This window comes from Beta vulgaris, chromosome 4 (assembly GCF_026745355.1).
Source record: "Beta vulgaris subsp. vulgaris cultivar EL10 chromosome 4, EL10.2, whole genome shotgun sequence".
NCBI classification, from domain to species: domain Eukaryota; kingdom Viridiplantae; phylum Streptophyta; class Magnoliopsida; order Caryophyllales; family Amaranthaceae; genus Beta; species Beta vulgaris.
In genome coordinates, this window is record NC_079205.1 from 16,949,913 (window position 1) to 16,963,344 (window position 13,432).

At 37.8% G+C, this 13,432-nt stretch overlaps 1 protein-coding gene across 1 annotated transcript; it reads right to left on the minus strand.

Annotated features, from left to right (window-relative positions):
* Positions 1–796: 796 nt before the first annotated feature.
* On the minus strand, positions 797–1,420 carry LOC104891379 (uncharacterized). Its single transcript, XM_010677064.1, has one exon. The coding sequence runs from the start codon at positions 1,418–1,420 to the stop codon at positions 797–799; it is 624 nt and encodes a 207-aa protein (XP_010675366.1).
* Between the last annotated feature and the right edge of the window lie 12,012 nt (positions 1,421–13,432).

Genomic DNA, 13,432 nt, shown 5'->3' on the forward strand with positions numbered 1-13,432 from the left:
TTGTTCCTCATGAGATAGTCCCACTCCGAAGGTCCTTCACAGAAAAACCAGTAGGGTCAAATTCAACAGACACATGATTATCTTTAGTGAACTGACGCACATAAATGAGATTTTTAATAATTTGAGGAGTGTAAAGCACATTTTTGAGGGTTAGGGGACGAGTTGAGGTGGGTATATGTGACATGCCAGAGCCAATAACTGGAATAGAATTGCCATTGCCAACATAAATAGAACGAATATTGCTCAAATTAGATGAATTTACAAGAGTACCTGGATTCGCAGTTAAATGAGAGGAGGCACCGGTGTCCATATACCAAGAGTCATCAGGTTGTTGAAGAGAGAAAGTTTGAAATGCAGCACCAATATCTGCAGGCTCAAGAGCATAAAAGTCAATAATATATGCATGCCCATGACCACGAGACTGACTAGGGGGCTGCCGAGGCGTCGAGGGGGCACGCCAAGGGGAAGGCCGAGGCTGCCAGGGGGGAGTCCAGCCTGCCTGAGTGGGGTAGGGGCACGGCGGGACTGCCCAGTATGGTGGAGGGGGCCCCCACATAGAGTAGTAGGAGGGCTGGGCAGTAACGTGCGGTGGGCGAGGCATAGGACCAGCAAGAGCTGGACGGGTAGGTGGCCCGCGAGAGGAGCCATGACGGTTGGGGCGACGGTTGGGACGAGGACCACCCTTTGATGGTGGCGGGGGTGGTTCAGTCCACCCAGGAGAAGCTGCCGGAGGTGGAGTGGGCACGGCAAGGGCAATAGGTGGGGTTACAACATCGTCCCGAACCGCTTTTCTTTGTTATTCAAGTTGAAGCATGCTTCTAGCCATTTCAAAGGAGGGAATTTGTTGATTGATAAAAGAAGCCACAGCATCATATTCCGGTGGTAATCCACGCACAAGTTGAAGTACAAGGCGTTGTTGAGTGACCGGACAATCAACATCGGACATTTGATCGGCTAGTTCTTTTAGGCGATGGCAATAGGCATCAAGAGAGGGCATGTACTCAAGCTTGAGATTGTTAAATTCATGCTCAAGGGTTGCAGCACGAGACCCCTTGTTACTATAAAATAATTTTTTCAACTTCAACCATGCTTCGTAAGCGGTTGTATCGGGTTCAAGAATCCGAAGGCAAAGATCATCGGAAATGGATCCATAAATCCATTGGAGGACATGAGAATCAATCTCTTGCCACGTGACATAGGCGGCATCGGTTTTCGGTGGTGGCGCCGTACCGTCAACGTGATGAAGAACTTTGTACCCACGAAGATGAAGTTTAAACAATTTGACCCAAGATGAGTAAGAGACCTTGGTGCCATCAAGAACTCGGACCTTGTGCTGAATATTGCCGACGGCATAGACGGGGTGAAGAGACTTGGCGTAAGGTGGACCAAGTTGCGTTTCAGTTTCGGTGGTGCCTTCCATTGCCGTGGCTAATGGTGGGGAAAAAGGCAAGTGTTTGACTGCCGTAGCAACCTAGGAGAAGGAAAAAAAAAGAACCTTGCTCTGATTATCATATTAGATGGAGAATTCCCCTTGATTAGGGATGATGATATCATTCCATATAAATAGCAATACAAAGCTAGGAAAGAAGATAAGCTATACAAGGAAACTATATCACAAAAGAAGATAAGCTATACAGGGAAACTATATCACAAAGATAACGTAACATAAATACAATTTATACAATCTAATAATAATATCAATAACTTTTTTATCTGAAAAGGTAATGAAGTTGCATGATTTAAAGAAACAAGTTATAATATTTTTTTAAAAAAATCATGGAGTCTGAAAATGATAAAATCATATAATTCAAAAAGGGTACATCATCATCTACATACACTTACATATTCCTATTTGTGCTTTTTTTTCCCTTCCATGATCGATCCATTCTAATTTCTAACACTGTCCAAGCCTTTACACCTTTATGACTCTTATTACGGAACATCATTAACCGCTATTCCCATTGGCTATTACTTTGAAAACCCACCTAACTTCAGCGTGGTAATTCGTAATACTTTGGAAATAACCACTTCACACCTCGACGATTGACATGATCCTTACGCCACCATCTCTTACAAATTAATCCTAGAACTACAACTATATAAACACCTCCATACCACTTCTTGAACTTGCAAAATTAAGTACCATCATAAACATTGTTGCACTTACACATTGGTAACGTACAGATAGTACTTAACATAAACAACGAAATTCTTCTAGCTCTCTATCAAAAAATACTCGTATATGGCTCGTGCAACCACGATTATTGTTGCTTTGGTGCTCGTAGGATTATCCATGACTACGGCTCCAACCGAAGCAACAAGGGTTCCGCAGGATTTTCAAGAAACACCTTATTTTGAAGGCAGCTTGGTAGCAAGTGCCCTTCCTAAGGGGACCACCTCGCCTTCCACACCAAGCAATAAAGGCCACGAAATGCTCGCTGACATGAGAAAGCTCTTCGTTACTGTTTATCGTCCGGCCAACCAAGTTCGGGTTTTGCGTTCTGTCCCTAGTCCTGGTGTTGGACACTAACTTGATTTCACCGTCTCTTTGGGCATATATTCATCACATTAAGCTCATTACACTATCGGCATGTTTGGTTAGTGGTACTAAATTGTGGTAATGGTAATGTTTTTAAGTGTAAATTTGTGAAGACATACTAATGCTAATATTCATAGTTATGAAACTTGATGTCAAAACATGAGTTTTCCTTCATAAATTTTCATTACCATCCAATACCACCTTCCTAAGTGGTAATGGATGGTAATGAAATTTTAGGAAGGAAATAGGTGTTTTGGGATAAACTAGCATTACCATGGATATTGACATGAGAATACTTTCACAAATTTGCACTAAAAACCATTACCATTACCACCATTTAGTACCAATAACCAAACGGACCGTATATGTTACCTCATAGTATAAAGATCAGTATAAAGAATATATAGCTTGAAGTTTTTACATATGAGAATCATTTTTTTGAGTTTATTTATTTGGTGTAAGACTGTAAGTGAAACAAGAATCCCAAGAGCTCTTGTGATATATACTATTGAGTATTGATATGTCAAGTAACAGATAGTGTGAAATATCTTTACTTATCCATTGCTAAGAGTAATATCAGATATGCGAGGCGAAAAGTTCTCAACGGTTATAAATTGTTAGGAACAAGATCAATTCTCTAATAGAGATTTACTCCAAACTTTTTAAAACGCGCTCATATTTAGTACTTTTCCCAAAAACCTCTTTTTCCTCTTCAATTTTTGAAAACTCTGTTTGTTAGGAACGAAATTTGGAACTTGCAATCAGGAATTGGCCTGTAATCCTTCACTACCATGTCACTGTATAGTTGGTTATGTCACAAAATTTCATTCTAGGACTTCTATATATGTATATGCATGCATGCATATGTGCAAATAGTTGTGTCTCGTTAGTGTCAGGGGTGTATCTATAATGTTTCTTGATATCAAGAAGTTGTGTTCCTAATGTTCATAAAAAAAAATCATCTATTTTTACAAGTATCAAGCGCTTATGTATGATGAATAATATGTTAGTCTTGTCAAGAAGTAAAAAAGCTGATGAAGATCATATCATATCACGTTGATTATGCTACACTATCTTTAGTTACTATCCTATGTAATCAATAGATATAATCCTTTCCTTAGTTAGATAGAATATCCCTTTGTATATTCTATAATATCTTGTATAATGTATTCTTATAGTCTTTGTACTTGGCTATAAATAGCCTCTGTCAATATCAATACAAATCATCCATTATTCATACTCTCTTATGGTATCACAGCATTGATCCTTTTTCTCTCTCTTTTTTTTTTCAAAACCCACGCCCACCACAACTCTTGTTCCCATGGCAGGCATTGATCATAACATCCCCAATGTCTCAGACCCATCCCAACCCTTCATTCTTGTCAACTTCAATAATTGCATTAAACTTACTTCTGCCAACTACCTTTCATGGAAAACTCAAATCCACTCCATTCACTTTGGATATGACCTCTTGAAATATGTAGATGGCAGCCATAAAACCCCACCCGAAACCATTACCATAGAATCCAAAACCACACCCAACCCAGCTTATTTTACTTGGCAACGTCAAGATAAACTAATCATAGGTGCTCTTATTGGCACTCTATCCCCTAATATTGCTCCTCTCATTATCCAAGCCACTACTTCTCACGAAGCATGGACTATTCTAGCCACTACATATGACAACCCATCTCGTGGCCACCTTCTTCAAATCAAAAACCGTCATGACAACCTCACTCAAAACAATCAAAGCATAGCTGACTATATACAAGCTATAAAAGCTTGTACCACCCAACTCTCCCTTATGGGTAAAACTATGGATAATGAGGACATTATTGCTAAAATACTTAAAGGTTTGAACCAAGAAATATACAAACCTATCATTGATGCGGTTCGTGCTCGTGACACTCTCATTACCTTTGAATCTTTACATGAAAAACTCATTAATCATGAAGAGCTCACCTCCTCTATTTCTCAACCAACCTTCCCGGCTTCGGTCCATGCTGCCCACCACCGCCACAACAATTATCGCCACTCCTCCTCCTCTCCTTCCCCACCCGGTCTTCTCCCATGCCTAACCAACACCAACTCTCGCCCGTCCACCCCCAACCCTCGTCAACCCAACCCTTTCAAGGGTAAATGTCAGTGGTGTCGTAATGTTGGTCATGTCATTTCCCAATGTTCCATATTTCGTCAACTTTTCCCTCACATAATCTTCCCCTCACCCACGCCCTCCCCTAACTCCACTCCAAAATCATCTCCCTCTTACACTCCTCAAGCCCACACCGCCACTACCCCTCCACCTTCCTCCTCTTCTTGGCTCATGGATAGTGGTGCTACTCACCATATTACCAACGATCTCACTAATCTCTCACTCCATGCTCCGTATGATGGGTGTGATGATCTTATAATTGGAGATGGATCCTCACTTCCTATCACTAATATTGGTTCTTTCTCTATCTCTCACTCTACTCATGTCTTTAAATTTAATAATGTTTTACATGTTCCCACTATATCTCGCAATATTTTATCTATCTCTCAATTTTGCAAAGATAATAATGCATATGTTGAGTTCTTACCCTCTTCTTTCTTTGTTAAGGACATCTCCACGAATCACATTCTTTTCCAAGGTCAACTTAGAGATGGCATCTATAAATGGCGTCTCCTCTTCATCTCTCCACACCACCGTTGTGACTCCATCTCCGGATTGGCACCATCGTCTTGGCCATCCCTCCAAAACTATTCTCAAAATAATTAGTAGTCAATTTTCTTTACCTATGTCATCTGCTTTTCCTTGTAATTCTTGCAACATTAATAAAAGTCACAAACTCCCATTTTCTAAATCTACTCTCACTTATAATGCCCCTCTTGAACTCATTTTTTCTGATGTTTGGACTGCTCCAATTCTTTCTCATGACAATTACAAATATTATGTTATTTTTGTCGACCACTACACCAAATATATATGGTTTTACCCTCTTAAACGCAAATCTGACACTACTTCCACCTTTTCTCGCTTCCGTGCTCTTGTAGAAAAATTCTTTAACAAACCTATCATTCAACTATTTTCCGATAATGGTGGCGAATATCTCAAACTCACTCGTACACTCCTTGAAAATGGCATCTCTCATCTCACCTCTCCACCCCATACCCCGAAACATAATGGCTATGCAGAACGCCGCCACCGTCACATAGTTGAAACTGGACTTACCCTTCTCTCACATGCCCACCTTCCTCTTATTTTTTGGCCCTATGCCTTCACAACTTCCACATATCTCATAAACCGTCTCCCTACCCCTACTCTTCACCATAAATCTCCCTATCAAACTCTCTTTAACAAGGATCCAAATTACATTAAATTACGAAGTTTTGGTTGTCTATGCTACCCATGGCTACGCCCTTATACTTCTCACAAAATGGAACCTCGCTCTACCCTGTGCATTTTCATTGGTTACTCCCCCACTCAAAGTGCCTACTACTGTTTTGATCCCTCCACTTCCAAAGTCTACACGTCTAGGCATGTTAAATTTATTGAAAATAATTTTCCCTACCCCACGCTACAACCAAAATCTCCCTCCCATGCTTCTATAACTGCTCAAGAATGGTGCACACCCAACTTATCTTTTGTTCCCTCACTAACAACATCTACCCCACCTCACATTAACCCCACCAACCACACTACATCTCACGCACATTCCCCCCACACCCATTTTCATACTCCTACTGCCTCCCCACCCTCCCATATGTCATCACCTCTTCACACTCCTTCTACAACACCTTCTGCCTCCCTCCACGCTACTACCCCCTCAACCTCCCCTCCTATCTCTCCTTCCTCCCCCTCCTCACAACCAAGCCTCCCTACATCACCCCACCTCATCCGTGAACCCCCTGCATCCCCTACATCTACTCTCCCACCAACACGCACCATCACCACCCGCCTTACAAATAACATCACTAAACCCAACCCAAAATATTCCAATGCCACCACCATTACCACTCCTTTTCTCCCTCCTACCACCGCCAAACAAGCCCTTAAAGACCCTCATTGGGTTGCCGCCATGCTCGCCGAATACCAAGCTCTCATAAAAAATCAAACTTGGATTCTTGTTCCCTCCCAATCTTCTTACAACATCGTTGGTTGTAAGTGGGTTTTCCGCATCAAATACAACCCCGATGGTACTCTAAAACAATACAAAGCTCGTCTCGTCGCCAAAGGCTTTCACCAACGCCCTGGCATTGACTACTCCGAAACTTTTAGCCCCGTCATTCGTCCAACCACTGTTCGTCTTATTCTTTCTCTTACTATTAGTCAAGGTTGGTCTCTCCGCCAACTAGACGTCAATAACGCTTTTCTACAAGGTACTCTCACCGAAACCGTCTACATGACCCAACCCCCTGGTTATGTTGATTCTCACAACCCCAATCATGTTTGTAAACTCACAAAAGCCATCTACGGTCTCAAACAAGCTCCTCGGGCTTGGTACATTGAACTCAAAACCTTTCTTCTCTCTTATGGCTTTAGTAATTCCATATCCGACCCTTCATTATTTATTTACCAACATGGCTCTCAGTGCTTCTATCTTCTCGTCTATGTTGACGACATAATCATTACCGGCCCCTCTCCCGCTCATCTAAACACCTTCATCTCTAATCTTGCCTCACGTTTTTCCCTCAAAGATCTTGGCTCCTTGTCCTTCTTTCTAGGTGTTGAGGTCATTCCTAATGCCCATGGTTTATTTCTCAACCAAACCAAATACATCTCTGACCTCCTTCACCGTTACAACATGGACACTTGCAACCCAGTTTCCACGCCCATGGCTACTCACCCTCCCCTTCTCCACTCTCATGGCACACCTATCCCTAACACTACAAAAAAAAATACATATAGAGGCAATCCAAAATTGCATCTAAATATATATTTGTAGCCTCTAATGGTGTTTAGAAACAATTTTATGGTTGCCTCTAATTAGTCCGTCACTAAATATAGGTTGCCCTTAATGCCATGTTTTAGAGGCAGACAAGTTATGGTGCTGCTAAAGACTCTTATGTTTAGAGACAACCATATGTCTATCGCTAATAATAGGTTGCCCCTAATGCCACCTTTTGGGGCACACAAGTTATGGTGTTAATAAAAGCATTTACGTTTAGAGGCAACCATAAGCTTGTCGCTAATAATAGGTTGCCCCTAATGCCTCCTTTTGAGGCACACAAGTTACAGTGCTCCTAAAGCCTCTTACGTTTAGAGGCACTCATAAGTATGTCGATAATTATAGGTTGCCCCTAATGCCACGTCTTTGGGGCACACAAGTTATATTGCTGATAAGACCACTTATATTAAGGCACCATAAATCCATCTCTAATATATGTTGCCTCTAATGCAATAAGTTAGTCGCTAAAGGATGTTTTTAAGTGCAACTTTTGACATTTTTATTAAAACTATTAGGGGCAACTACACATTTAACAGTTTAAGATTTATAATTACATATATGCTATATTAATACTAAAAGTAAACAAACAAAACAATTTAATGAATCAATAAAAAGTTTACTATATAGATAAAAAATAATTGTCATTTATATAAAACACCTTAATCAACTAACATGTCTCGTTGGTTGTTCACAATTGTTACAGTAAAAGAAATTGGAAACTACAAGAGAAAAAAAAAGATATCTAATAGTTTGATTGAATAGTGTCATTCCATTTTTCAATTGCCTCATTCTTTGTTAGTGTCATGCTATTTTCTTCCTCATATTATTCTTCAATTGTTTGAATAGTTGGATTCCGCAATCACCTGCAACACATGCATATAGTAAATATTAGTTTAACAAAGCTGTAATAACTTGTACAAAAATTGGCTTAGCCTGTAGTAGTAGCACGCAATGGCACGACAACTTGCACCGAAAACAACTAAAAAGCATAGCAACCGCTACAATAACATGAGATTAAGTACATGAAAGATAAAGTATAAATACTAAAACAAACAAGAAACAGTTATGTAATTGATGGAAAACCTGGGTCCTTGATATCCTCAGAGAATTTTGTACGAGTCCTTAAAATTCGTTCACGAGCACAAATCGCTGAAAAATATGGAATCTCTGCACTCATCTCCATCAGTGGCTTAACAAGCAAGTTCAATAAATGAAAATTCAATGGTTTTTGATTCGTTAAAGTAGCAAAGTACTGCAGAAGAAGCCCATAGCAAACCTGAAAAGAAACAGCACCACCATATGTGAGCTTCCTGAGAAGCAGCTAAAGCAACCCATATAGACAAAAACTCACAATAAATCAAGAATCAACAAAATTACTGCACTATTTTCATGACCATTATTCATAATTTCAAATACTGCAAATATTCATTATAGAAGTAGACACAACAAGCTAATAGAAGTAGACACAACAAGCTAAACGGCTAGAATGAAAATTTCCAAAATTTTCATACTTGTATTTTCTTTCGGTTTTCTGCAGCAAGAGCACTAGCGTTGTATATGCGGATTCTCCTAATTGCCTCAATTATATCTTCATTAGAACGGTCTTGAAACATAGCATAATAAACCCAGAAAATCGAAATAATTGAATCCTAAATTCCTAGAAATAACGAAATTTATAAATCCATCAATTCACTTCAAACATAGAATCGATCCAACCCAAATCCCACATAATAAACCAATTCATAATCACATGAATAACCACTCACTTCAATGTCAATTCATTATCAGTTTAATATCAATTCAATAGCAAATCATTAGAAGCTAAACATCAATTCATATACCAGTTAAACACCAATTCACTGTCAGGTCAATGAGTATTCAATACACATCTGCTCAATAGCAGTGCATTACTAGTGCAATAGCCATTCAGTTTCAGTTCAATATCACCCAACTGATCAGTTCAATATCTGCTGCAATAGTAGTTTATTTATTGAGTAATTCAGCTCTTTAAATAAGAAAAAACTGCAGTATAATATTTAAAAATAAAGTAAGGTAAGAACATATACTAAGTTGGGCTTTGTAAGGGGAAAGGGTATATATGGAACGCAAACACATTCTTCTTAATTCCCTTGTTTTTCTTTCCTTCCCATTCACTCCCCCTATATTCTTCCCTCCATGGGAACATGACTGCTATCCAAACGAAAAGTTATTAACCCAACACACTAAGACCAAAACTAATCATAATCAAGTGGAAGGCATTAGTGCAACTCCAATTCATGTCTGGAAAACTAAGGTCTTAAGAGATCTCACATATTCCCATCAGTAAATACCATCACAAACCTAACTTCAAACACCAGCAGTCAGACTTCGCAATATAGAGATACTTGAGATGAGAGCACACAACCATTAGTCTAGACTCTTGACTATATATTTTGTGATCTCTTTGTCCACAATCAACAAAAGTAAGATAACATGCAAGATATAATTAACATTGACAAAAATAATAAGAGGCAGAAGTCCAAAACAATTACATTCTCAATAATGCAGTTGTCAGTTAAAGCAATCCTCTGCTTGTCGACCTTCACATAACCCCTTTTGTAGATCAATTCCCTGACACTTTTCAAATTAGGGTACCTGCAAATGGTAGGGTTTTAATAAGAATCATAGGAAGGCACAAGATTCTTAATAGACAATGACGAACAATAAACAAGCAAAATTATCAATAGGAGCAGCGAAGACAGAGAAGCTTTTTACAGGGCTTAAATTACAAAGAAAAGGGTTTGAATTAAGAACAAAGAGGAAATTTACCTCTGCTCTACTAGGAGCAGCGAAGACAGAGAAGAACCGAGAAACAGAGTGGTCGAGGGAGATTTTCGAAACTTCCGTGCACATCAGTGGAGCTTCGGCGTGGAGGCGGAGGCGTTCGCCGGCGAAGCAGCGAATGGCAACAACCTGACGAACATCGACGAACAGGAGAAACTATACCATAACATGAGAGAGAGAGAGAGGGGAACAGGGGCTGCGAAGTGCTGTATGGGTCTCCGGCAAGAGACCGGACTGATAAAACGACCACGTAGTGGCGGCTGATGATAATGTCATTGTAGACTGACAATTTCGATGCGACGCCACTCGGTCGAACACCGCCGAACCATCCTCATCACCACTGCCGCCGCTGCAGGAGTAAGGGAAGAGAAACACTTCACAAGAGAATAAACTCGATCAAAAAATCTTATTCCTCGATACAGAAAAGCTCCTTATCCAACAAATCGATCTATTCACCTAAAAACACGAGAAATTGGTGAGGGAAATGAAGGATTAGGGTTTTGAATTGGGGGGAAACGAGAAACACGAGAAACACTTCACAAGAGACGGCTGGGCTGGGAATTGGGGGGAAATGAGGGACTAGGGTTTTTCTTTCAATTCTCAAACGAAGTGTTTTTGAAATTTCCTTTTTTTTCCAAAAGGGTTTTTGAAATTTCAGTTCTACAGCAATAATCTAAATTTGAATTTATTTGGGACTCTTCCTTATTAAGTTATTATTATTATTATTATTATTATTATTATTATTATTATTATTATTATTATTATTATTATTATATTATTTTTATTATTATTAATTCTTATAATAATAATTATTATTATTACTTATTATCATCATCATTATTATTATGTAATAATAATAATATTATTATTGTTATAAAAGAAAAATGTACAAGTTGTTATTATTAAGTTGAACAAACGCAACCTAAGGGTGCATTCTTTTCAACGTATATAAGCACTATAATGCTTATTTTGAAAGAGTGGATTGAGATTACCAAAAGCACTGCAATTGAACGAAAAGAAAAAATATCAATTGCAAATTACACCAACCCAATTGTTAGTTGCAGATGATCGCCACTGTCAATACCGAATCGTAAACAGATCAGATTATCCAAATAAAACTCAAATATTAACCCACATCCTGTATAACATTATGTAAATTGAATATGATCTAGAAAATTCGAAGTAGTCAAAGCCAAAATTCGAACTAAATCGAAGCAGAATTTTACCCCAAAACCCCTCAAAATTCAAAGCCCCGAACCCACATATAATTTGAGATCCCAAATTTCGAACTTAATCCAAAAAAATCGAAGACAAAAAAAAAAGTTGAGATGCACCAAATTGGAGAAAAAGAACTTACCGAAATCGCAATGAAGGAGACGGTGAAGTGAGAGAGATGAAGGGCGACGAAGGGAGGAGTGAAGGTGAGGTGAGAGAAAGAGAGAATAGTGTCGGTGTGAGGGTGAGTATTTTGATATGTATGTGAGGTGAGAGAAAGCGAGTGGAAATGTGAGGTAATGAGGTGTATCCCGCTATGAGTGTCATAGATTTAGAGGTTTCAATTCAAATCAATCAAGTATGGACTTCTAGATTCACAATCCCTTGCTAAACCTAGTAGTTATAATCCAATTTAGACCTAATTTTAGGTTAATTACTACTATCTTTATGAATATTGGAAATCAAATGCCACAATCAATCAAGTACTCATCATGCAATCATTGCAATACTTTGACTTCTTTTACTTCCTCTAGCAAAGGAAGCTTCTCACTCATGGCTAAAATTCATATTCAAAAGAGAATATCCTAGGATTAACCTAGAAATTGAGATGAACAAGCAAAAGAACGATTAAACTAGCAATTAATGGAAATTGAAAGCTAGAGCATGAAATTGAAACTAAATCTAACATGAATTGAGGAAACTAAAAGCAAAACATGAATTAAAAGAAGTAATTGAAAGAACAAAGAAAAATTGAACTAAAACATGAAATCAAAGGGAAAGCTTTAAAAGATGAGACAAGAGTGAGAAATTCTTATTAAAAGGGAATAAGGGAAATAAAAGAATAAAAACAAAAATAAAATGAAAAAGAAAAATAAGAAGTAAAAGAAAAAGAAAAGGAAAACCCTGTAAAAAGAAAAGGGCTGGCTTAACGCCGGTGTAATGGCCGGTGTGATGGTGATAAACTATTTCAAGATAATAACAGTAGTTTTCTACTTAAGTTAATCATCTTTAAGTTGCATTCATTTCCGAACGAAAGCATCTAATTCAATTGCAACAAATGTACGTGGAACAATGTAACTTAGCAGATCGGTTCAATATAACAATACTCCGTTTAAGTTAATCATAACATATAAGGAGGTTTGTTAAATTCCTGTATCATTTTGCACATTAACAATATATTAATTGATTAAATCTTATTGCTTATTAACAAGATCTTGATATGAAGCCTATAAGTATCGATCAAGAAAACCTGTGGCTTAAACCTCATTGATACAATAATACATCAATATAAGTATACTGTTATACTATATTTCACGAAAATGACTCAATTATTTGATATATAAGTAAATCTGCTAATTTTTTTGGGTTAACAAGTGTCAACAATAAGATATAAGTCAAATTGTAAATGTAATTATTAAGACAATAAGTCCTAAATCATAATATCGGGCCATCGACAATAATCGACTAATTGTTACTGTGTTACGTGTTACATGTTAGCATTAAATTAATCCCTAATCACCGCATGTAACATGTTCACATATTTTTGATTTTATAAATTTAGAATAATAATTTCTTAAAAATCAATAATACTAATTTAATTTCGAAAGTTTCTAATTTCTATTAATTTCTAGTAATACTACTAATTTCTAAAGTTACTAAACTAATATATTAGAACTAGAAATTAGAATACTCAAACCATAATAATATCAAAATACAATACTAGTTTATTAGTAGTTTAGGCTATGTATTTTTTTTGAGGAAAAGACCATTAATTTTAGAAAGCAAGATGAATATCCAACCATTGATTAAGTTAGCAATCCTTGTAATTGACCACTCTCAATTCTCATTGGTCAAAAAATAATATCAAAGATTATGAATTAAAACCATTGATTTAAGAAAGATCAAAATTCAACCATTAAATAAATCC